The 22,637-nt window shown below is 35.9% G+C and overlaps 1 protein-coding gene across 6 annotated transcripts in view; it reads left to right on the top strand.

The window, feature by feature from the left end:
• The window catches only part of HERC4 (HECT and RLD domain containing E3 ubiquitin protein ligase 4), a 142,758-nt gene that overhangs the window by 89,263 nt on the left and 30,858 nt on the right, over positions 1–22,637 (top strand). For 4 of the 6 annotated variants that reach the window (XM_039233220.1, XM_039233222.1, XM_039233221.1 and 1 more), the window contains 4 exons: positions 8,114–8,233; positions 17,237–17,260; positions 19,674–19,772; positions 22,436–22,603. In XM_039233220.1, coding sequence (XP_039089151.1) covers positions 8,114–8,233; positions 17,237–17,260; positions 19,674–19,772; positions 22,436–22,603 — 411 coding nt within the window. Of the gene's footprint in view, positions 1–8,113; positions 8,234–17,236; positions 17,261–19,673; positions 19,773–22,435; positions 22,604–22,637 lie in introns of those variants that run through there. The other 2 variants (XM_039233223.1, XR_005528576.1) reach the window with 2 other exon arrangements.

Here is a 22,637-nt window from a genome sequence, read left to right on the forward strand (position 1 = left end):
AGGAATAGCAATTTTAACTCTAGTCAGTTTCTCCCAAATGTATATCCTGACCACAGATATAAAGTAATCAAACAGTGGAAAAAAGAGCTTAAAGTGTTTTTTTGTCAGTGAATAGAGGGATTAAAAGTGTCAACTTTGAAAAGGAAAGCAGCATTATTAATATATGCTTCTTAAACTAGGTTATTTATTCCCTGAAGAGTGGGCCCCAGGATTAAGCATTGGTTGTATGTGATTGGTTTTATTAAAAAAATTTTTTTTAAGTATTTATTTTTAAGTAATATCTGCACCCAAATTGGGCCTCAAATTTAAGACCCTGAGATCAAGAGTCGCATGCTCTTCTGACTGAGCCAGCCAGGTGCCCTTTGATGGCAATTTTAAACATTCATAAAGAGGAAAAAAAATGTGTATTTATATATATTCTAAATACATTTGTATTCTAACTACGTGTTGTATACACTTATGGAAATATATATGTATAAACATATATCAAGGAACAAAATTAGGTGGTCATATAGTGAGTTAAGATTTCTGTTAGCTTGTGTTTGAACTCTACGTCTTAGTATATTATAATGGTAATAATGATATCTATTTCATAGGGAAGTTTTAAGGATTAAATGAAATAATGTACATGTCATCTACTTAGTAAGTGGTCCATAATGATAGCTATTATTATTTTATTAGTGTAACATAATGTCTGAGTGGATTTTAAGGTAAAGTCTGTATATCAGTGAAAAATGTAAAGTACCATTAGAAGCATGAACTATATGCACACACACACATGTATATATATTACTCATTTTGCCCATTCATCCACCTCATGATTATAGAGTACCTGTTTGGACACAAGCACCTGTCTGATAGATTTACGCATCTACTAGGTGATTCCATTTATTCCTTTTTTTTTTTTTTTTAATGTTTTATTTATTTCTGAGAGAGAGAGAGAGAGAGCATGAGCAGGGGAGGGTCAGAGAGAGAGGGAGATACAGAATCTGAAGCAGGCTCCTGTCTCTGAGCTAGCTGTCAGCACAGAGCCCTACGTGGGGCTTGAACCCACGAACCGTGAGATCATGACCTGAGCCGAAGTCGGACACTCAACCAACTGAGCCACCCAGGCACCCCTCCATTTGTTCCTTTTTGATTGCAGATTAGTTGGTTTGGTAATTTTTAAAAATTAAAAATAATTATTTTTGTTATCTTTTATAAGAAATTTAGTTTATTTACTTTGTATGTTAGATCAAATTTGTTTCTTTCAGGGTGCCTGGATGGTTCAGTCAGTTAAGTGCCCGACTTCAGGTCATGATCTCACGGCTTGTGAGTTCGAGGCCCACGTCAGGCTCTGGGCCAACAGCTCAGAGCCTGGAGCCTACTTTGGATTCTGTGTCTCCTTCTCTCTCTGACCCTCTCCCATTCTGTCTCGCTCTCAAAATTAAAAATTAAAAACAAAGTAGGGGCACCTGGGTGGCTCGGTTGAGCATCCAACTTTGGCTCAGGTCATGATCTCACGGTTTGTGGGTTCGCGCCCCACGTCGGGTTCTGTGCTGACAGCTCAGAGCCTAGAGTCTGCTTCGATTCTGTGTCTCCCTCTCTCTCTGCCCTTCCCCTGCTCACGCTGTCTGTCTCTCTCTCTCAGAAACAAAACATTTAAAAAAATTTTTTTAAAAAGTAACATTTTTCTTTCGATGGCTTATTTTCTTTTCCTAAATGTGGCATATTTCTTAGTGGTCTGCACTTGGCCCTTCCTGTTTTACTTTCTATCTCTGGCTCATCTCCTGCCACAGCTTTAATTGTCTCCTTTAAAGAAAATGTTCTCAATTATGTATTTTTGGCAAGCCTTTCTCTTGAGCTAGACAGTCTTGCCATCATTTTAAAATTTAAAGTTTGAATACCAAATTTCTCATTCTTCCCAGCTCTCATCCTCTCCCACCAAAACTGTCATCTTTTCTTGACTTACACATCTTTGTGTTGCTAGCATTTGTTTTCCAGTTACTCTTCCTTGAAATTTTCAAGTCAGTTCTCTTTTCTATATCAATTAGCTACCACAGCTTCTGCATTTATTTTTATTATCTAGAAATCTTCAGTCTTTAATATCTTATTGATCTCCCTACACTAGCCTCTGTACTTATTTTTTACTATACTTCACACTGTCAACAGAATAATTTTCATAAAATATCACTCTGATTCTATCATTTGTTGACTCAAAACCTAATTTCCCTGTGAAATTGTTCTACTTTAGCTCATGCTATCTCTTTGTCTAGAATTTTCTTCCTCAAACTTTCTTTTTGTTTTTTTTTTTTTAATTAATTAATTAATTTTTTTTATTTCTAGGAGAGAGAGAGAGACAGCATGAGCAGGGGAGGGCCAGAGAGAGAGGGAGTCACAGATTGAAACAGGCTCCAGGCTCTGAGCTGGCAGTCAGCACAGAGCCTGATGTGGGGCTCAAACCCACAAACCGCGAGATCATGACCTAAGCGAAAGTCGGATGCTTAACCGACTAAGCCACCCAGGCGCCCCTCAAACTTTCTTTTTGAAATCCTTTCACTTTATTCTTTAATTTCTATTTTGAATATCTTCATATATACAAAACATTGAAAGACCAATCCCTATTTTTTTTTTAAAGATTTTATGTTATTTTTAAGTAGTCTCTATGCCCAACATGGAACTCGAACTTAACAACTTTGAGATTAAGAGTCTCTACCAACTGAGCCAACTACGTGCCCCAAAGTAGATATTTATATGCTTCCCATTCTAGATTCAGTAATTGTTAACATGCTCTCACATTGGCTTTTACATATATGTATGTATTTTTTTCTTGTCATTTCAAAGTAAATTCTGATATTACTTCAGCATTCCTCTTTTTGGGCATTTTCCTACCTAACAGTAATACTATTATTTTCCTTTTCCCTTTTTTTTTTTTTTTCCTTTTTTTTCCGAGAGAGAGAGAGAGAGAGAGAGGGAGAGGGAGATTGCATGCATGTGTGTGCACAAGTAGGGGAGGGGCAGAGAGAGAGGGAAAGAGAGAATCTCAGGCAGGTTTCACACCCAGCGTGGAGTTTGGACTCGAGGCTCAATCTTATGATTGTGAGATCTTGACCTAAATGGAAATCAGGAGTGGGCAGCTTAATTGACTAAGTCATGCAGGTGCCCCTGTAGTTCTGAAGTCTTATATATCTTTTGTTAAATGTATTGCTAAATATTTGGTTTTGTTGCTATTGTAAATGAAATTTAATTTTTTTTATTTTCCAGTAGTTTGTTGCTAGTATTGAGAAATTGTGATTTGTGTATTGATCTTGCATCCTGTGACCTTTATAAATTAATTTGTTAGTCTCAGTAATTGTCTTATAGATTCATTTGGATTTTTTTTTTTATGTACACAGCATGTTATTTTTTTTTCTTATGGATTCGCAATACAGTGGGCTTTATCTGAAGAACTCTCCTTTTATTCCTGTTTTGCTTAGAATGTTTTTTATGAAGAGGTGTTGAATTTTGTTTGTGGCTTTTTTTTTTTAATTTTTATTTATTTTTGAGAGAGAGAGATACAGATATGAGTGAGGGAGGAACAGAGTGAGGGAGACACAGAATCTGAAGCAGGCTCCAGGCTCTGAGCTGTCAGCACAGAGCCTGATGTAGGGCTCGAACTCATGAACCATGAGATCACAACCTGAGGTGAAGTCGGATGCTTAACCAACTGAACCACCCAGGTGCCCCGAGGTGTTGCATTTTGTTAGATGCTTTTTGGTTTATCTGTTGAGATGAATAAACCATTTTTTTCCTACCTTTTTTCTAAAATGTGCTGATGCATTGATACTTCAATGTCACACCAACCTTGCATTCCTGGGATAAATTGCACTTGGGCATTATGCATTATACTTTATATTATTGGGTTTAATTGCTAATATTTTATTGAAGGCTTTATGTCTTATGAGGGCTATTGATCATTTTTGTTTTGAATATTGTCACCAACTTTTAGTATCAAGGTTACTGTAGCTTCATAAAATCATTTAAGAAATAATTTCTCTTTCTCTGTGTTCTGAGTTAAGATTGATATTATTTCGTTTCTTCCCTAAGTGTTTGATAGACTTCACCAGTGAAACCATCTTGGCCTGTAGTTTTCTTCTGGGAAATTTTAAATTTTCCTATTAAATTTTAAAAATTTAAGGATAATTTGTGAGCATAATTTGTTCCAGAAACATGTTTGTAATACAAAGCGCTTGTATATCAAAGCGAATTTAAAGAACCATTGACTCACTTGTGATCATGTGAAATTAGGCATCACTTACTTATTGCTCACATTGCAAGATGTCACTTGTTTGTCAAGTTATAATTTATTAGAAATGTTTGCTAGTCTTGCCGAACACTCGCAGAACAAATTAATCACAATCCAAAATTTTATTATAAATACGGTGTAATTTTATGTTTTCTGTTTCTTCTTGAGTCAGTTTTGTTGTCTGTGGTGATATTTATGTCTATGTGGTGATGTTTTTCATTCCTGTTAGTGGTAATTCATGTCTTCCCCTTTTCTTCAGGGGCTTATCAACTTTATTGATATTTTCATAAAACACATTTGCTTTCATTGATTTTTCTCTAGTGTTTTTGTTTTCTCTTTCAAAAATATCTGCTCTTTATATCCTTTTCTCTACTTGATTTGTACTTAATTTGATCATCTTTTTCTAGGTCCTTAAACAGAGGCATAGATCATTGATTTGAAACCTTTTTTTCTAACATGATCATTTAATGCTAACTTTTCTTCTATGCCCTGCTTGACTAGCATTCCTCAAATTTTGATATGCTTTTAATTTTATTCAATTTTTTTCCTAAAGCCTCTTCTTGCTCTATCAGAATTATCCAGAGGCCTCAGATTCCTTTAGTGTTGCCTGATGCTTTGAACAGAGGTGAAATGTCAACAGTTTTATTTCTCACTATTTGTGTTCTTCTCTGTATGTCTGCTTGATAGAGGAATTCTTCCTCTCACTCTTGCCCCTCCTCAGTGGTAAACTGGTCTTGTTACTCAGTGCTTTCAAGACTAATAGAGGAGAGGACACAGAAAATTTTCTTTGATGTTATTGTGTAGCCTTGGTCTTAGGTAATTATGTATGCTTGGATCTCAGGGTGAGACTTACTCAGAGTTTCTCTTCCCTCCACCAGCACTAGGGGTCCTCTGGTCCTACTGGTATAAGATTCTGGGCTCAGGACTGTTGTTGTCCCCATTCCTCCGAACTATTGAGGTCAGAGGTCCCCCTCCTCCAGCAACAATGCATGGAATTTGCTGTACCATCCTCAGTGTAAGTTTAAGGCTTTTGCTCTTTCTATAGAAACAAAGGATTTGGGCAGGGTGGCAGCCAGTTCACAGCGGCAGCCCATTCCTTGCACCACTGAGAGAGACTTGTGATCTTTTGCCATTTCCAGTCATCTCCAAGACCACTCAGTAGAGGTCTGTGGAAGAGTGTGTGAGTGAGTGCAAACTGTCTGGAACACGTAAGAGTTATAAAACCCTGTTACATTATCCCATACTCAGCCTTAAACAATTTCTTAAAATTTTAGCTGATTTTTTCTTTCCTGCTTGTGTCACAGTGGTATCTTTCTCTTGCTTTGCCACAGGCGACCTAATTCTGGCATTATGTTTCTGTTTGGAAGTATCTGCTGATCCTTGGGATTCAGGCACCTTGGTATCTTATGGCTTTATCTCTGTGATTCAAGAGAAGTTCTGGGTAATTTAGAAGTGTTTTGTTTAGGGGTTCCGGTGTGGTTCAGTTGTTTAAGCATCTGACTCTTTCCACTCAGGTCTTGATCTCATGGTTCGTGAGATTGAGCCCCGCGTTTGTCTCCATGCTAACAGCACAGAACCTGCATGGGGTTCTCTTTCTCCTCCTCTCTCTTCCTCTCCCACACATGCACATGCACACTCTCTCTCAAAATAAAAATAAACTTAAAAAAGGGGAGAGGTATTTAAAATGATCACAATGTGCTAGGATTTTCCAAATGTCTTTCAGTTACTAACTCTTTTGTTTAATTCCATTTTGGTCAGAGGACATATTGGGTTTACTTTGGATTCTTTTAAATGTATAGTAAGACTTGTTTTATGGTCCAAGCGTTTTGATGTGAACGCTCTATATACAATTATTGTGTGAGATGTTCTATTATAGTGAGTTCAAGTTAGTTGAAATTGTTGTTCACATCTTCCGTGCTTCCTATTTTTGTCATTTTTTTATCAGTTACCAAGAGAGGGGTGTTAAAAATTCCATCAAATTCTGCCAGTTCTCCATGGATTTTGAAATGTTACTTGGAATTGCTATAACTTCTTGATAAATTAATCCTTTTATCATTTTGCCCATCAAATGTGCCCCTTTTTCTCTGGAAATGCTCGTCTTGAATTCTGCCTTAAGAGAAACCTCCCAGTTGCTGCTTTCTCCTAGGAGTTTTTTCCCCCAGCATCTCGCCCTATATACACTCATGGCTTAAGAGTTAGCCAACGGGGCACCTGGGTGGCTCAGTTGTTAAGCATCTTATTTTGGCTCAGGTCATGATGTCACAGTTTGTGAGTTTGAGTCCCACATCAGGTGAGCTCATGCCCTGTGTCAGTGAGCATGAGTCCTAGGTGAGCCCCACTTCTCTCTCTGCCCCTCGCTTACTTGCATCCTTTCTCTCTCTGCCTCTCTCTTTCTCTCTCTCAAAAAAAGAAAAAGTTAGCCAATGATATATGGGGAATTTGCTGGTTGGTTTTGTGGCTTCACCCTCTGGATTCCTTTCTGGGATTTTTTCTTCCTCACTGTTTACCACATTGGCTGCCTCACTTTGTGATCTATGACTCTTCTGTCTGGTAAAACTGCTGCTTTGTGCTTGAGCTCTTACTTATACTGATTTGGAAGCACTCCCTTGGGCAAAAATGTGTATCACACCTGTGCTTTCTTCTTTCAAAGACTGTGTTCATTCTTGTTTCTGCTTGCTTTGGGTTGATCTCCAGTGTTTTCGGATTGTTGAGTTTTTTATATATATATTGTCCAGAGTTTATAATTGTTATTGCCAGGAGGTTAGCCTGACACAAGGAACTCTGCTGTATCCTGCATCAGAACACCTCTCTGTCTCTATTAGAATAGCACCCGCTTTTTTTGGTGGGGGGGCTGCCTAGGTGGCTCAGTCTGTTAAGCATCCGACTTTGGCTGAGGTCATGATCTCACAGTCTGTGAGTTTGAGCCCTGCGTCAAGCTCTATGCTGATAGCTTAGAGCCTGGGGCCTGCTTTGGATTCTGTGTCTCACTTTCTCTCTGCCCTTCCTCTGTTTGCTCTGTTTCTGTCTCAAAAATGAACATTAAAAAATTAAAAAAATAAAAAGAATAGCCCCTACTTTTTTATCCCATTACCTTAACTGTTTGGAGACTCCTAGCCTTATGCAAGTTCTAACAATCAGAATATTTGTCTGATATTTTCCTTATGGTGATGTTTATTTCTCTATCCCTCGAATTTCCTATAAACTGGAATTTAGATCAAGAGAGTTGATTGAATTCAAGCTAAACATTTTTCTACTTCATAGATGATGCTTATACTCCCTGTTGCATTATATTAGCAGGAACATAATATTTGATTGTCTCCCTATCAGTGGTGATTGGTTTGATCACTCAGTTAAGGTAATGCTCTCCACTGTGAATATTTGTTTTTTACATTTGTAATTAGTAGGTACTTTCTAGGGTGATAATTTGCATTTTCTTCGTTTTTGGTATCCTACCAAAATGTTACTTCTTCATTTCATTCAGATGCCAGTACAGAGTGACACTTAACAAGTATTAGCTATTCTTATTATTTAATTCCTATCCCCCAAGCAGAAGTTCTTATAGATTCTAGTTTCTATATACTGTATATGCTTTAATGGTTCATATCTCATACTATGTGGTGGTTTTCTACTAGATTTTGAGATACTGAATGCAGATATTCCATGTTAGACATTTTTGTGTTTCATATAGCATTTAACTAGCATTTTGCATATAGTAGGTACTTGGTAAGTTTTTTTTAATAGAGAAAATTAGCTAAAAATATCTCAAAACTTTTCCTATTTAAATATTTTTTAATCTCTATTAGGTACAGGTTAAACTTAATGTTAATTTACACATTCATTTTTTTGTAGGTAAATGAGAAAACTGGACAGATTATACAGTATGATAAATTTTATATACATATACATGAAATTTTGATAGACATAAGGAATGATTATATCAACTGGGTCCAGCAGCAGGCCTATGGAATGGTATGTTTCCTGTTGCATTTTATGATTTCATTTCTATGTATCATATTCTCACAGAAAAGGAACTATTGCTTGTTTTTGAAACACCAAAGTTTTTTCAGAACTTTTATTCAAAGCTTACTTCGAAATAAAAGCACATTGGGAAGAAGCAGCTACTTATCATGCAGTATTTATAAGTGAACACTCCGCTCTTAATACCAGAGTCAAGCCAAACTAAAGAAAAATGCAAATATGACATGGATTTTTAATTCTCAATTATTTTCCATGGGGTTGTCTTTTAATTCTCTTACGTTGAGAATACTGGAGTCCCTGATATTAGAACTCTAAGAATATATTACTATTGTGAGATTAGGTCCCCAGAATTATAAAAAGAGAGTCCTAGGATCACTGATTCCATAAAATACTTTTATGTATTTAATTTTCAGATTTTTGACTTACATCTACATGTGTACATACTTCTTCCCATGTGGCTAAGTCTCTAATAACTAGACACTTAATGTCCCATTAAAATAATAGCAGTCTTAGAAAGCTTTATTTCAACAAAACTTTAATATCAAAATGGTTAAGCAGATCTAAAACAGGTTTAATACTCTTATTTGCTAACCAGTTTAGGATACTTCAGGCCAGCTTTTTTACCCCTGAAGTAGGTAACTTAAGCAGTATGTATTTAACAGTTAAAGAAAAGTGAGTAGCTTATCCACAGGGAGCTTGCTAGGTATCAGCTGCAAACTCCTTGTGGATAGGCACACTGTAATTATTCACCAGCACCTCTCATAGTATCTGGCATATGTGTAGTGGCACTAAACACATACAGTAGTTTTTGAATGGTGCTGCGATTTAGTGGGTGCTAATTTTAGAATACTCTCTTCTATAGGAATCAGGTCACTTCTAAAACGTCTTTTTCTTCCCTGGTATATGCATTTGATTAAGAGAGAGATTTGTTGATTTTCCCCCCTCAAGAATCAGTCAAGTTTCAGTCAAGTTTATAGCTGTTCTGCAAATGTAGATCTACTCATTTGCTTCTTCAAATACTGAGAATATTGAGAAACTCCTGTGACTGGCATCAATTTAGGTATTGCAAATACAGTGATGACACAGATAAACGCCATGTTCTTACAGTTTATAATCTGGTGGGCAAGATGGACAGTAATCCAGTAAAGCAAAAAAATTAGCTAATAATATACACAGTATAGAGAATTAAAATAAGAGAATATAATAAAGATGGGATGGTTTCTTACAATTGGATAATCAGAAAAGTCTGGTCTGTTGAACTATGGGCTGTAATCTAAATGACAAGAAGCAACTATGTAAGATCAAAGTGAAGTAAATTTCAAGAAAAATGAACATCCAGTAAAAGACCTTAGCTTGACATGATTGAAGGATTGGAAGAGGCCAGAATGGCTAAAATATGGCACTATGGAGAGTTCTGGGAAAGGAGAGTTCAGAGAAATGGATAGGCACCAAATCATGAAGGGTTTAGTAAATTAGGATCAAGAGCTTGGATTTTATCTGAAGTGTTATGATAGGCCATCGGAAAGTTGGAATCCTGAGTTTGCATATAAACCTGACACAACCAGGGAGGGTATCCTAGTTCTTTGAGCAGTGCTTTTGAAACTGGACTTAATATATAGATCCCTTTTAAAGTAAAACAGTTTTTTGGTTATGCCTGGGTGGCTCAGTCAGTTAAGCATCTGACTTTGGCTCAGGTAATGATCTCACGGTCTACGAGTTCACTCTCAACATTGGGCTCTGTGTTGACAGCTCAGAGCCTGGAGCCAGCTTCCGATTCTGTGTTTCCCTCCCTCTGTGTTCCTCCCCCATTCACGCTCTCTATCTCAAAAATAAATAAAAATATTTTTAAAAATTAAAAAAAATAATAAAACAGTTTAAGAAGTCCAGTGTTCACTTATTTATGACTTTATTTTAAAATATACAAACACTAAAATGAGTTCTACACTTAGATTTTGAAAGAACTCTAAAACCATAAAATTTATAAATTAATTATAAATAATACTACAAATTTAAAAATCAAGTTATTATTTAGTATGGAGGATAATTGTGTTTTGATGATCAGGAATCTTACCTCATAGCCTAAATATAAGAAAGTAGGGTAACATAAAAGCTTCTTGGTTCAAATCCTTGCTCAGCATTTACTCACTCTCTGTCATTGGGGAAATTACTTAATTCTTCTTCTGTAAATTAGGGATAATAGTACCTACCTTATATAGTTATTGAGAAGATTAATTTGTATAATCTACCTAAAGTGCTTAGGGCAGCTCTTGGCACATAGTTAAATCTTGGTAAAATGATGGTTATTATTGCTGACTGCCTATACGTGGGATTTAAAGTTTGCCAGTAGCCTCTATTTTGAGGTGTCTAATAACTCTGTTATGTTGCTACCTTTCTCTATTTGGACTGCAATGAAACATTTCCTTTTAGAATGAAATGTCATAGTAGTTTGGCCTTCACTCGTCAAGCTTGTTGTTTATGTAGGAAATCCTAGACATTGAAGTCCTTCCTGTTTGGTGCCCGTTTGATTACAGTCACAACCATTGCAACTCTTGGAGTTTCATGGTGATACTGGGTTTATAAATGGATTATCCTAATTTTAGATTTTTAAGTCATTTTTAAAAATTCTGGTACAAAAACACTAAAATAAAAAATTCTCCAGAGCACTGATAGATCCCTAAAAATATATCCCTCAGAGATGCAAGCCTAGTTTGAGAAATATTATCTTAGAGTCATATCTTCCTGTATTAACTATGAATTAGATTAGATACACTTTGATATCTGAATTTATATACAATATGTAGCTCATAAACTCTTGTATTCTTAACAGTTAAGACAAATCCCAGTTGCATAGGATTTTATAGTATGTAGAAAACTTTGTGGAAAAGTTGTGATTTGAATGTTTACTTTTAAGTTTGGCAGGCCTGTATCCAGACCCCTTTGGTATATAGCTTAGGTGATATCAAATTGAATTTCCTTAGGCACTATTTCAGTGCTACTATCATCTGTTAAGAGGGAAGCCATAAAGGACTACCTTCCTATTTCTAGGTTTTTTCTCTTTGTTTCTCATTCTGTCTAGATTATATCTTTACTGTACTTGATAATTGCCGTCCATTACTCTTTCAACCACAAGGTTTTCCCTTCTCTTCATTTGTAGATAGAATGATATCGAATAGTTGGCTGCAGCAGTGAAAGCTTGTTCTTCATTTAATTTGCATAGTGGGTTTAATCTCTAATCTTAGAAATCAGATTGCAGAATACATGATTTGAGTTCTTCTACCTCTGGGAAAGAAGGTTGGCATTTACTTTGAAGGTCTCTGTGCAACTCTTATTTATATAGTTCATTAATTTATATTATGACATTTAATTTTGCAAAGCTCTTTTCTTTGAGTCAAAAGTGCTTTCACATTTCACATTTACACGTAAGTCTAAAGATTCTTTTCCTGAGGATTTTTAATAAAACCCATGCTTGTATTACTAGTCTTAATGCTAGGTTGAACATCACATTAACACTCTAGGTAAGATTTAAAAGAATCTATCCTGGGGCGCCTGGGTTGCTCAGTCGGCTAAGCATCCGACTTTGGCTCAGGTCATGATCTCACGGTTCGTGGGTGTGAACCCCACATCGGGCTCTGTGCTGACAGCTAGCTCAGAGCCTGGAGACTGTTTCAGATTCTGTGTCTCCCTCTCTCTCTGACCCTCCCCTGTTCATGCTGCCTCTCTCTCTGTCTCTCAGAAATAAATAAAACATTATAAAAAAATTTTTAAAAAGAATTTATCCTAAATATACTCACATGCTGGGTTTTTTTAATAAATGTTTTATTTATTTCTGAGAGAGAGGCAGCGTGAGCGGGGAAGGTCAAAGAGAGAGGGAGACACAGAATCTGAAATAGGCTACAGACTCTGAGCTAGCTGTCAGCACAGAGCCATATGCAGGGCTCAAACCCACAAACCGTGAGATCATGACCTGAGCTGAAGTTGGACGCTTAACTGACTGAGCCACCCAGGCGCCCCACTCACATGCTGTTTTGTGATGATATAGATGTGTATGTACATTTGTATACACATTAACATATGGATATACGTGTATGTAAATACATATATACCACTATTGAATAAGATTTATAATCTAGAAATAATTCCATTGCTTCAATGTGAAAGCTTAAAATATTCTTTGATAAAACATAATTACTATGAATTTTAAGAAATATATGTCTAGAAGTTTTACTTATATACACATGTATACATATATTTGTAACTTTACCTTGTCCTAAATACTGCAAGGAAATTATTTACTTTTATTATATTTGCTTTATCCTATAATCTGTTGAAATTTTTTTCCTCCATTTCTTTTCTTCCCAATCAAGGATTTTAAGAATCTAGCACATATATGCTTCCCTGATCTCTAAACATTAAAAACTAATTCTGTGAAGTTCTTTGTTTTCCTTATAATATCCTTTTGTACTGCTGAGACTTCTAATTTTTCACCTCATCCCCTTTCATTTTCCCATCTTTTTTAACCTAAGTCTATGAAGTTTTTTACTTGATCCTCCTACTCCTGCTGGTTACTATAGACTTCTCTGTTTTTTTATCAGGACTCTGATTTTTTTAAAGATTGATTACTTGTTTGTTTGTTTATGTAATCTCTGCAGCCAATATGGGGCTCAAACTCACAACCTCGAGGTCAAGAGTCACACACTCTACCAACTGAGCCAGCCAAGTGCCCCTCAAGACTCTGATCTTGGTGTATAAAACTGTTATTCAGTTGGATTCCTTTTGCCTTTTATCTGTTTTTCTCCCTCCACTGTAATCTCTAGGCAAAATAAAATGGCATATGGGTTCCTTTTTCTCTTCTGCTATTTGTTTTTCTCCACTTTGTAAGACTGTTCTCAGTTGTATATTTCTTTGCCTTCTTTTAACTTTGGTTTTAACTTGAAAATACTTTAGTGGTTGCTACTAAACTCTGCTCTTTTTTTCTTACCTTTCCTATACTCTTAGTTACTGCCCTATATACCATCGATATTTACTTAGTAAAAATTAATTTAGAATGAAGTATAGAATGGTTTATGCTGTGTCCACTTATTTGTATTACTGTAAGGTTCTTATGCAGTTTTAAAAATACATACTCATTTATTTCAAGAACTGTAATGAAGACGTCATATACAAGTAGATACTAATGAAGATACTTCGTAAATTGGTAAAATTTTCAGAGTCTTTCAAGTCATAAGTCATATTTATTTGATATTATTTGTGCTGTGTATATAAATCATCGCTGTCTTTGTTTTTTGGTGTTAAGTTGTACTTTTAACAATGCTGAGCTAGCAATATGACATGTTCACCAGCAAACTAGCAAGATACACTGATAGAACAGTTGGGGTGACCAGCTTGGGAAAGATCCACCAGCACTTTCTGGGTTTGAGTTTTTTTCTCATTTAGTAAAAAGAAGAAATTAAAGTACATTTGTGCTCCTTTGCAACTGTAATATTTCCTAGAAAAGTTCATCCTTGCTTTGTAAAGCTCCCTAATCATTTTTAATGGCATTTATTTTACAGACTAAACTCTTAGACTGATTATCTATTGGATTACCAAATTATGTTTGTGTATTTTCATTTTCTTCATATTTTAGATGTTATTTTTTCATTTCCACTTAATCACTAAGACTTTTCATGTTTACTGGAATCACTTCATTAACTCTAGTATCCCCTTAGAGTAATCCTGTGTTACATCATTAAATCAAATGACACCAGCAATGGTATAGTGTTTTGCCATAATTAGTTGAAACTAAAGTGTGTCGATGAACTCCATCTTTTTATCTATAATTCAACTGGAACCATAATTAACCATTGGTGTCAAAAGCATCTTTAGTGAAGTCTGCTTTAGACCATGAGAACGTGACTTTTGAACATTCCTTAAAGCCTTTTTCACTCCAGCTTCTAGGACATTGAGGAACTAAAATTAGACATGCCTTGACCCAGTTTCAGGATTCCCACTCTTAAAACAGCCAACAGCTATTGCTTGAGTATGTGGATTTGGAGCCAATAGTAGGTCACACATTGAATGATATGTTGAATTTTTAGCAATAAACCATTAATTGACCTCACATGTTTTATGATAGAACCTGTCTCCAACCCTCACATGACTTTGATTCCTTTTTAAAATTCCCTTGGAAATACTACTGTGACTGAATCAGATTTGCAAATAATAAAACAAATACATTGCAACTCTAATGTTTCCCAGAAGAGTTCATCCATGCTCTTTTAAGCATTTACCCTTTTTCCTTTTTGTATTTACCTTTTTAAAAATGCTTGAGCTTTTGTCTAAGATCCTTAACCTTTAAATTGAAATTTCTTTGTTATAATTTTTTAAAACGTTTTGTATTTATTTCTGAGAGAGACAGTGTGAGCAGGGGAAGGTCAGAGAGAGAGAGACACACACAGAATCCAAAGCAGGCTCCAGGCTCTGAGCTAGGAGGCTCTGAGCTAGCTGTCAGCACAGAGCCCAACATGGGGCTCAAATCCACAAACCCAAATCCACAACCCGGGGCTCAAATCCGCAAACTGTGAGATCATGACCTGAGCCGAAGTCGGATGCTTAACCGACTGAGCCACCCAGGTGCCCCTAAATTCCAATTTCTAACAATGGTCTTAATCTGTTTCACCCTTGGATGCCTCTCTCCTAGATAATGGTTTTACTTGATATTTAACGCAACGCTTCTTTTCTTAAGCTTTCCATATGTCCCATTATTTCGTATATTCCTTTTAGTTTACCTCTCTTCTGCAATCAAACAGGTACTGCTTCAGAATGGTTTAGTGACACTATAAATTCCAGCAATCTTATTGACTTCTCCTATGCATAATGAGATGCATAGCACCTTTATCTGTTTACATATAGCAATAAAAAATAGTGCACATACATTGTTTTATTTATTTAAAAATAAAATTAATCTCTCATGCTATAAACTATCTTGGTATCTAGTATAGTTACCAAGCAGGCTGTAGGTAGTCAGGAAATATTGAAAAGTGTTTGTTTATTTATTTATTCAAGCTTTCATGGTAGTAATAGCATTTTTAAAAGGTCCCCACAAGATACACTGTAAAAGAATGTCATGTGTTCCTGTTGGTTTCAAATTAAACTGGTGCAATCTAAAAGGCTTTTCGGCAGTACAGCTTCTAAATATGTTCTTGTTGGGGTGCCTGGGTGCCTCAGTCAGTTAAGCATCTGACTTCAGCTCAGGTCATGACCTCACGGCTTGTGGGTTCGAGCTCCACGTCGGGCTCTGTGCTGACAGCTCAGGGCCTGGAGCTGCTTCGGATTCTGTGTCTCCCTCTCTCTCTGACCTCCCTTGCTCACACTGTTTCTCTCTCTCTCTCTCAGAAATAAATAAAACATTAAAAATTTTTTTTAAAAAATAAATATGTTCTTGTTAACGTTAGTAGGGGCACATATGTAGTGATAACTTGGTACTCTGAGTTTTTTGGAAGAAACTATTATCAATAGCCTTTCTCTGAATAGGATTTGTATGGAGTCCTATTTTGCTTATTCTCATACTGCTTTGGCTTTATGTAGCACAATATAGTGAAAGAAACCTGTCTTTGCTCATATCTTAAAGCCTCCAAATGTACCCCCAAAATGTCTGAGCATCTAACAAACTATGTATTTATAAGGAATAGACTGCACAAGACTGCCCTCACTTCTGGCGCGAGTTCCAATTTTGAGGGGCTCTCCACACCACCCTCAGGTTCAGTAATTTGCTACAGGTTCCCACAGAACTCACTGGAAACTTATACTGATGTTAACAGTTTATTGTATGGAAAGCATACAGATCAAAATCAGTCAGGGGAAGAAGCACATAGAGTGGCCTCTGAAAGAGGTACCAAAGGCATAGCTTCTCCTTTCCTCTCCCTGTGGAGTCGTGGATAAGTTATTTTCCTAGCATCCCTGTGTGGCACTACTCACAAAATAATGCCAACCACAGAAGCTCCACCAGATCCTTGATGCCCAGAGTTTTTACTGAGGTTTGATTACATACTGCCTATGTGGATAACCTTTAGTCTCCAGACCTCTGAAGGCAGAAATGATAACCAAATGGTCCAGAACCCTCAGGCAAATAAAGATATTCCTATCAGGCCTGACATTCCAATGGCCTGTAGATCACCCCCAATAGATTATGGCAAAACCAGACCTCTCTTTGGGTAAAATTAATTCTTCACTCTTCAAAGTACCATTTGCAAATTTAGTGACGTCTTTTTGGATATTCCAGCACTTTATGTAAGTCTATACCCTGAGCATGTGTAGAAGCTTTCTGTAAGAAAGTGTATGTTTCTGTTGAGTGAAGTGGTAAGCTTCGTTGTAATAACCATTATTATTCCCTTCATAAATCTCTCTTTCTCTCATTTTTTCTTTCTGTTTGTCAACTTCTAAACCCTGTCCTGTACTTTCAGTTTTAAGGTAACTTAGTGTTAAAGAATCCTTAATATAAGATACTCTATGTTTCATTGGTTATTTATGACAAGTAAAAACATTTAATGGCTTGTTTCCATATAATATTTTAATCTGCTAAATACTTTTCAAGCATTTTGTCAAGATTTAACCAAGTCCTGAAGTCTGGGGAATATTTTCTCCATTTTCCAGGTGGAGAAACTGAGACATAAAATTACTTCTTCAGGACCAAGTTGGGCTTAGGATTAGTTTCCCCATTTTATCTAAATTCTACAAATGGGGTGCTTAGTTGCTAAAGCCAAATTTCATTATGTTCAAGTCTTGATAATTTTATGACTTCAAGATAAATGAAACAAAGGTCTAGTTTTATAGGTATGGATATATAAGGTACATGTAGAAAGGGTAAGTTTTGTTGTAGGTGTATTTTGGTCTACTTCATTAATTCAGTATGCTGCTCTAGCAAACTATATGAAATGCTACTTTGAATAGAAATAGTTAAATTTGGACACTAACATTGCTCTTTCCTCATTACTGTTACGTTCTGCACTGCTGTCTTAGGATGTCAACCATGGATTAACTGAGGTAAGTTTGGTGTAATGAAGTCTCATGTTCAGAGTAAAATATACTCTGTTTTGTCTTAAGTGATAGGAGAGCAGAAGTTGCCTGTTTTGTTTGATAAGCCTATATATAGATGGTTAGATAACCTAACTATCTATCTATATAATTTTTTGAGTGTATAGGAGTTGTCCTATATAAGAGTTCAAAGGAATTTTCTGAAGGAAATTAAAACCTCTGTTTTAGTTAACATTGCATCTGTATAATGCCTTTCAATAATATTTGCCTTATGGTTTTTTTTTAACATTTTATTTTTGGGGTGACTGGGTGGCTCAGTTGGTTGAATGTTCAACTCTTAGTTTCAGCTCAGGTCATGATCCTTGAGTTGTGGGATCAAGCCCCATGTCAGGCTCTGCACTTAGCATGGAGCCTGCTTAGGATTCTTTCTCTCTGTTGCCCTCTGGTTCTCTCCCCCACTCCCTCTTTAAAAAAAAAAAAAAAAAAAAAAAAAGATTTCTATTTTAAAAAATTTTTAATTAAGATTTTATTTTCTCCACCCAATGTGAGACTCAAACTCACAACCCTGAGTTCAAGAGTCACATATTGTACTTACTGAACCAGACAGACACCCCAATAATATTTGCTTTAAAATAGTTTCTACCCTCCTAAAATCTTCCAGTATGAAATTAATATGTGTCCTTTGTAATATAAAAAAGCAAACTTTTAAAATCTGATAAATGCTTACTCAGTAAGGCAAAAAATAGAGAACTAAATGACCTTTAATTTTTGAGTTAATAATTGATACTCAGTATGATCATCATAAAGTTAAATAAACTCAGTATGGTCATCTTCCTCACTAGAGATAGATAGATAGATAGATACACACACACACACACACACACACACACACTATCTTAACATATAAAGTTCTAGCACTTTGGTTTAGATTATCAACAAACCTAAATAACTTTTTTAATACATGGAATTGTTACAATACTTTATACTTCCTTTATATATATATATAATTCCTTTATACTTCCATTATAGACTTCAGGTTTTATTGTTTTGTTTTGCATTTTTCTCAGCACTTGAACCAGTGAAACATTTAGAATTAACTGTATATTATAGGCCTAATATTGTTTGCCTCCTTATCTTCACATAGAAATAGCACATAAAATTATGAAATTATAGACTTTTGAAACCAAAAGAGACCTGAGAAATCATCTCAGTACTTTTGAATTTCAGAATAGTGAAATGACTTTCTACCATCAGTAGGTAGTGACACAAATACAGGATGAAGGTAAAAAATGTCATGTGAAAAATAGTGAAAAATGATAATTTACTGTAAGGTAAATATAACCCACAATGCTGTCTTACATGTTGACAACAAAGAGCTCATAGTTTCATTGTGTTCTATACTGATTGTTTTTGTTAAGAGAGAATAACATAAAATACATTTAAAAGAAGGTTGGAGAAGGGCTAGCAACCATATTATTTTCAGAATGGATGGAAAAACTGGGAATGTTTACTATGGAAAAAACAATTGAGAGAGAGCATGGGGACTTGAAATACTTTAAACCATATACGCTTCCTTGTAATGAAGATTGCAATACAAAACAAAGTGATGCATTGTGATATTTATAAATGTAGATTCAGACTTAATAAAAAGAACTTCCTAAATAAAAAGAACTTCCTAAGCTCATAAGAAGTGGATTTTTTCATGGTGTATTAAGTCTTCACTAGAAACCTTACAGTAGGGTCCATGTTTCCAGGGCTGACACAAAAACATTGCCTTATTGGGTAGATCTTTGTATTTCTCTGCATTGTTAAATTACTTAGCTATCAGTCACCGTATCACTTGATAGGTTAAATAATTATAAAGTGGGTAATGTGTGATAATGGTAATAATCCGTTTTCTCAACTCTAAAGATTGACAGAAAATAATACTCATGGTACTTGTTTTGTAGGTTAAATGAGTGAAAGATTGTTGGACTCAACAATAGTGTTGGCACCCTAATGGCATGCAGTAAATATCTGTTAAGTGAATGAATAAGCAGATTGCTTATCATTGGCCTCAGTTGCTAGAGTAACCCTGAGTACTCTAGAACTAGAACTGGGTAATATATTTAACATAGGGGCTCCCAATTTTAGGATATATTTGCATCCTAATTAACTGAATCTTGGAGTTAATATATGTTAAGCCGAAGATACTTGTGATTTATAGTTGTATGGACTTTCAAGTATATAATTCCTTCTTAAAATTGGGGTTATTTTCCAGTGCCTTAGTAAAATTCCATATTTGAAAGTAAGTGCAATATTTATAATTCCTGAACAACATAGAGGTGAACAAACCAAGAATATGATGAGCTTTAAAGAAATGACAGTACCTACAAAAAAAATATATCACAAATCAGTTCTAATAAATTAATTTTATTTCCAGTTGGCAGATATCCCTGTTACAATCTGCACGTATCCATTTGTATTTGATGCCCAAGCAAAAACTACTCTGTTACAAACAGATGCAGTCTTACAGATGCAGGTAAGATATAGTTTAATACTAATCTGACTTGAGACTGGTTTTGAAATGGTTTCTCTAGTGTTTTTGAATATTTATCAATATTTGTTGGGGCACCTGGGTGGCTCAGTCGGTTAAGCGTCTGACTTCTTTTCAGGTCATGATTTTGCACTTTGTGAGTTCAAGCCCCATGTCAGGCTCTGTGCCGACAGCTCAGAGCCTGGATGGAGCCTGCTTCGGATTCTTTGTCTCTTTCTCTCTCCCCCTTCGCCGTTTGTCCTCTGTCTCTGTCTCTATCTGTCTCTCATTCTCTCTCTCTCTCTCAAAAAAACCCAATTTTTTAAAAACAGTAAATATTTGAAGTTTGCCTATAATCTGTAATTTTCGGAAACATTCTGTACCTTTGTGGTCTGTCTTTTGCAAAGTACCTTTGGTACCTTGTAAAGGGGACTGTTACATGTGACATGTATATTGTTATGAGGACTTATATATTTAAATGAAAATAGAATAGTTTAACTTTTAATCATTTATATCTAAAAAATGGAATAAGCCTCTTTCATTGTAGAAATATCTAATCTTTATAAGCAGGTTTGTTGTTTTTTTTTTTTTTTAGCTTACTTGATAAATGTGGGTTTGTTTCAAAACTTGCTTCATTGTATATTCCATATTTATATACTTGGTAAAAGATGGAAGTGACCAGAGGTGATATGATGTTAAAGAGGCATTTGATCACTTGTTAGGGATGGACATGAAGTTTCCTGGAAGAAAGTTTTAGTAATAATTAGTAAGACATTTTCCTCAGGTTGGTCATCTCCTGCTCTTTGATCTCCTTCCTCCCCCAATCTGCTGTTTTATGTTGAACATTTTTTCATTTATAATGAGGGATTTTTTAAACTAATTTACATTATAACTTTGAGAACTACAGTAGATTTGTTTTATCCTTTGAACCTGTAAGTTTGAAAAGGTTTTGAGTTTTATTTTCTATTATAGAATATCAAGACTATAGAGGCTAAGGACTAGGTAAAGAATGAGAAGAAACCTTGAGCACTTAAAATCTTCTAAAGATGCTTTAAAAAATTATCCCCCCCCTTAATAGCTGTTTTCATTCTTTTAAAATAAATGTATTTGGTATTTTAAATGCCTCTAGATAGGGGCACCAGGGCGGCTTAGTCTGTTAAGCATCTGACTTTGGCTCAGGTCATGAGTTTGCAGTTTATGAGTTCGAGCCCTGCGTCAGGACAGCTCAGAGCCTGGAGCCTGCTTCTTCAGATTATGTGTCTCCCTCTTTCTCTGCCCTTCTCTCGCTCATGCTCTGTCTCTCTCTCTCTCTCTCTCTCTCTCTGTCTGTCTCTTAAAAAATAAACATTTAAAAAATTTAAATGCCTCTAGATATTTAAATAATAAACAAATTTTACATGCTTATATCAATTTTCATCAACAAAAGAAATAATAACACATATACATTCATTTTTAGAGTGAGCAAGCATGTGTGTACACAAGCAGAGGAGAGAGGCAAAGGGAGAGAGAGCAGGAGTCTTAGGCTCCCCGCTCATTGCAGACCCCAACACAGGGCTTGATCCTACCACCCTGGTTTCATAACCTGAAGCTGAAATCAAGAGTTGGTCTCTTAACTGACTGAGCCACCCAGGTGCACCCAGGAGAAATATGTTTGTAGGATTTATACCAACAGCTACTAAACCAGTTTTTGATGGTCTTTCTTAAAACAATAATCACCTCATGCTCTTAATATATAGCACATTCCATTTTAGAATAAGAACATCGGGAAAACCATAGGAAAAGAACAGAGGCTTTAAATGGTGAAAGCCAAATGCTTGCTTTGAGAGCATGGTGATCACTCTGCTAGATTAATTTTTTTTTAATGTTTATTCTTGACGGGAGTGGGGGGGAAGGGGGGGGGAGAGCGCGAGGGGAGAGGCGCAGAGGAAGAGGAAGAGAGAGAATCCCAAGCAAGCTCTGTGCTGACAGCGCAGACCCTGACACAGGGCTCCATCCCATGAATTCACAAACGGAGATTATGACCTGAGCCGAAATCAAAAGCCGGATGCTTAACGAACTGAGCCACATAGGCAACCCTACTAGATGGGTGCTATTAATACTCCTCAGCCAAGCTATTCCTTATTCTCGTTTGAGGTTGTTATAATGCTGTTTTCTTTTTCTCCTCACTCTTCATCCCACTTATTTTTTAAGAAATAGCAGTGTTTAGCTTTACTGTATTATAATAGTTCCATACTTGCTTAGTGGTGTCATTAGCTATACATTAATATAAAAATATTCAAGAGGTGCCTGGGTGGCTTGGTCGATTAAGCACCTGGCTTCAGCTCAGGTTGTAATCTCAACGGTTCGTGAATTCGAGCCCTGCATTGGACTCTCTGCTGTCAGCACAAAGCTCACTTTTCTCTGTACCTCTCTCTGTCTCTCTCTCTCTCTAAAATTAAAACATTAAAAAAAAATTTCAATAGGACACTCTTTATGCTTAGGATACAAGTTTTTTAAACTCCTACGCTCTGTTAGACAGACACTGTTAGGTGCTATGTGAATTAAGTAGCATAGGAACTATTATAGGAATTATAAATATAGGATTATAATTAATAAGTAGAAGTTAGTTTACCCAGTCACATTAGTTTCTTTATACCATTGTATTCAAATTTTAATCTTTTGTTTTCTAGATGGCTATTGATCAGGCCCATAGACAGAATGTCTCCTCTCTTTTTCTCCCGGTGATTGAGTCTGTGAATCCCTGCTTAATTCTAGTTGTGCGTAGAGAAAATATTGTAGGAGATGCAATGGAAGTCCTTAGGAAAACAAAGAATATAGACTACAAAAAGCCACTCAAGGTAATTTGACATTTTCTGTTACATAATTGGTACT

This window comes from Hyaena hyaena, unplaced genomic scaffold, assembly GCF_003009895.1.
Source record: "Hyaena hyaena isolate Hyena2069 unplaced genomic scaffold, ASM300989v1 scaffold_73, whole genome shotgun sequence".
Taxonomy (NCBI): domain Eukaryota; kingdom Metazoa; phylum Chordata; class Mammalia; order Carnivora; family Hyaenidae; genus Hyaena; species Hyaena hyaena.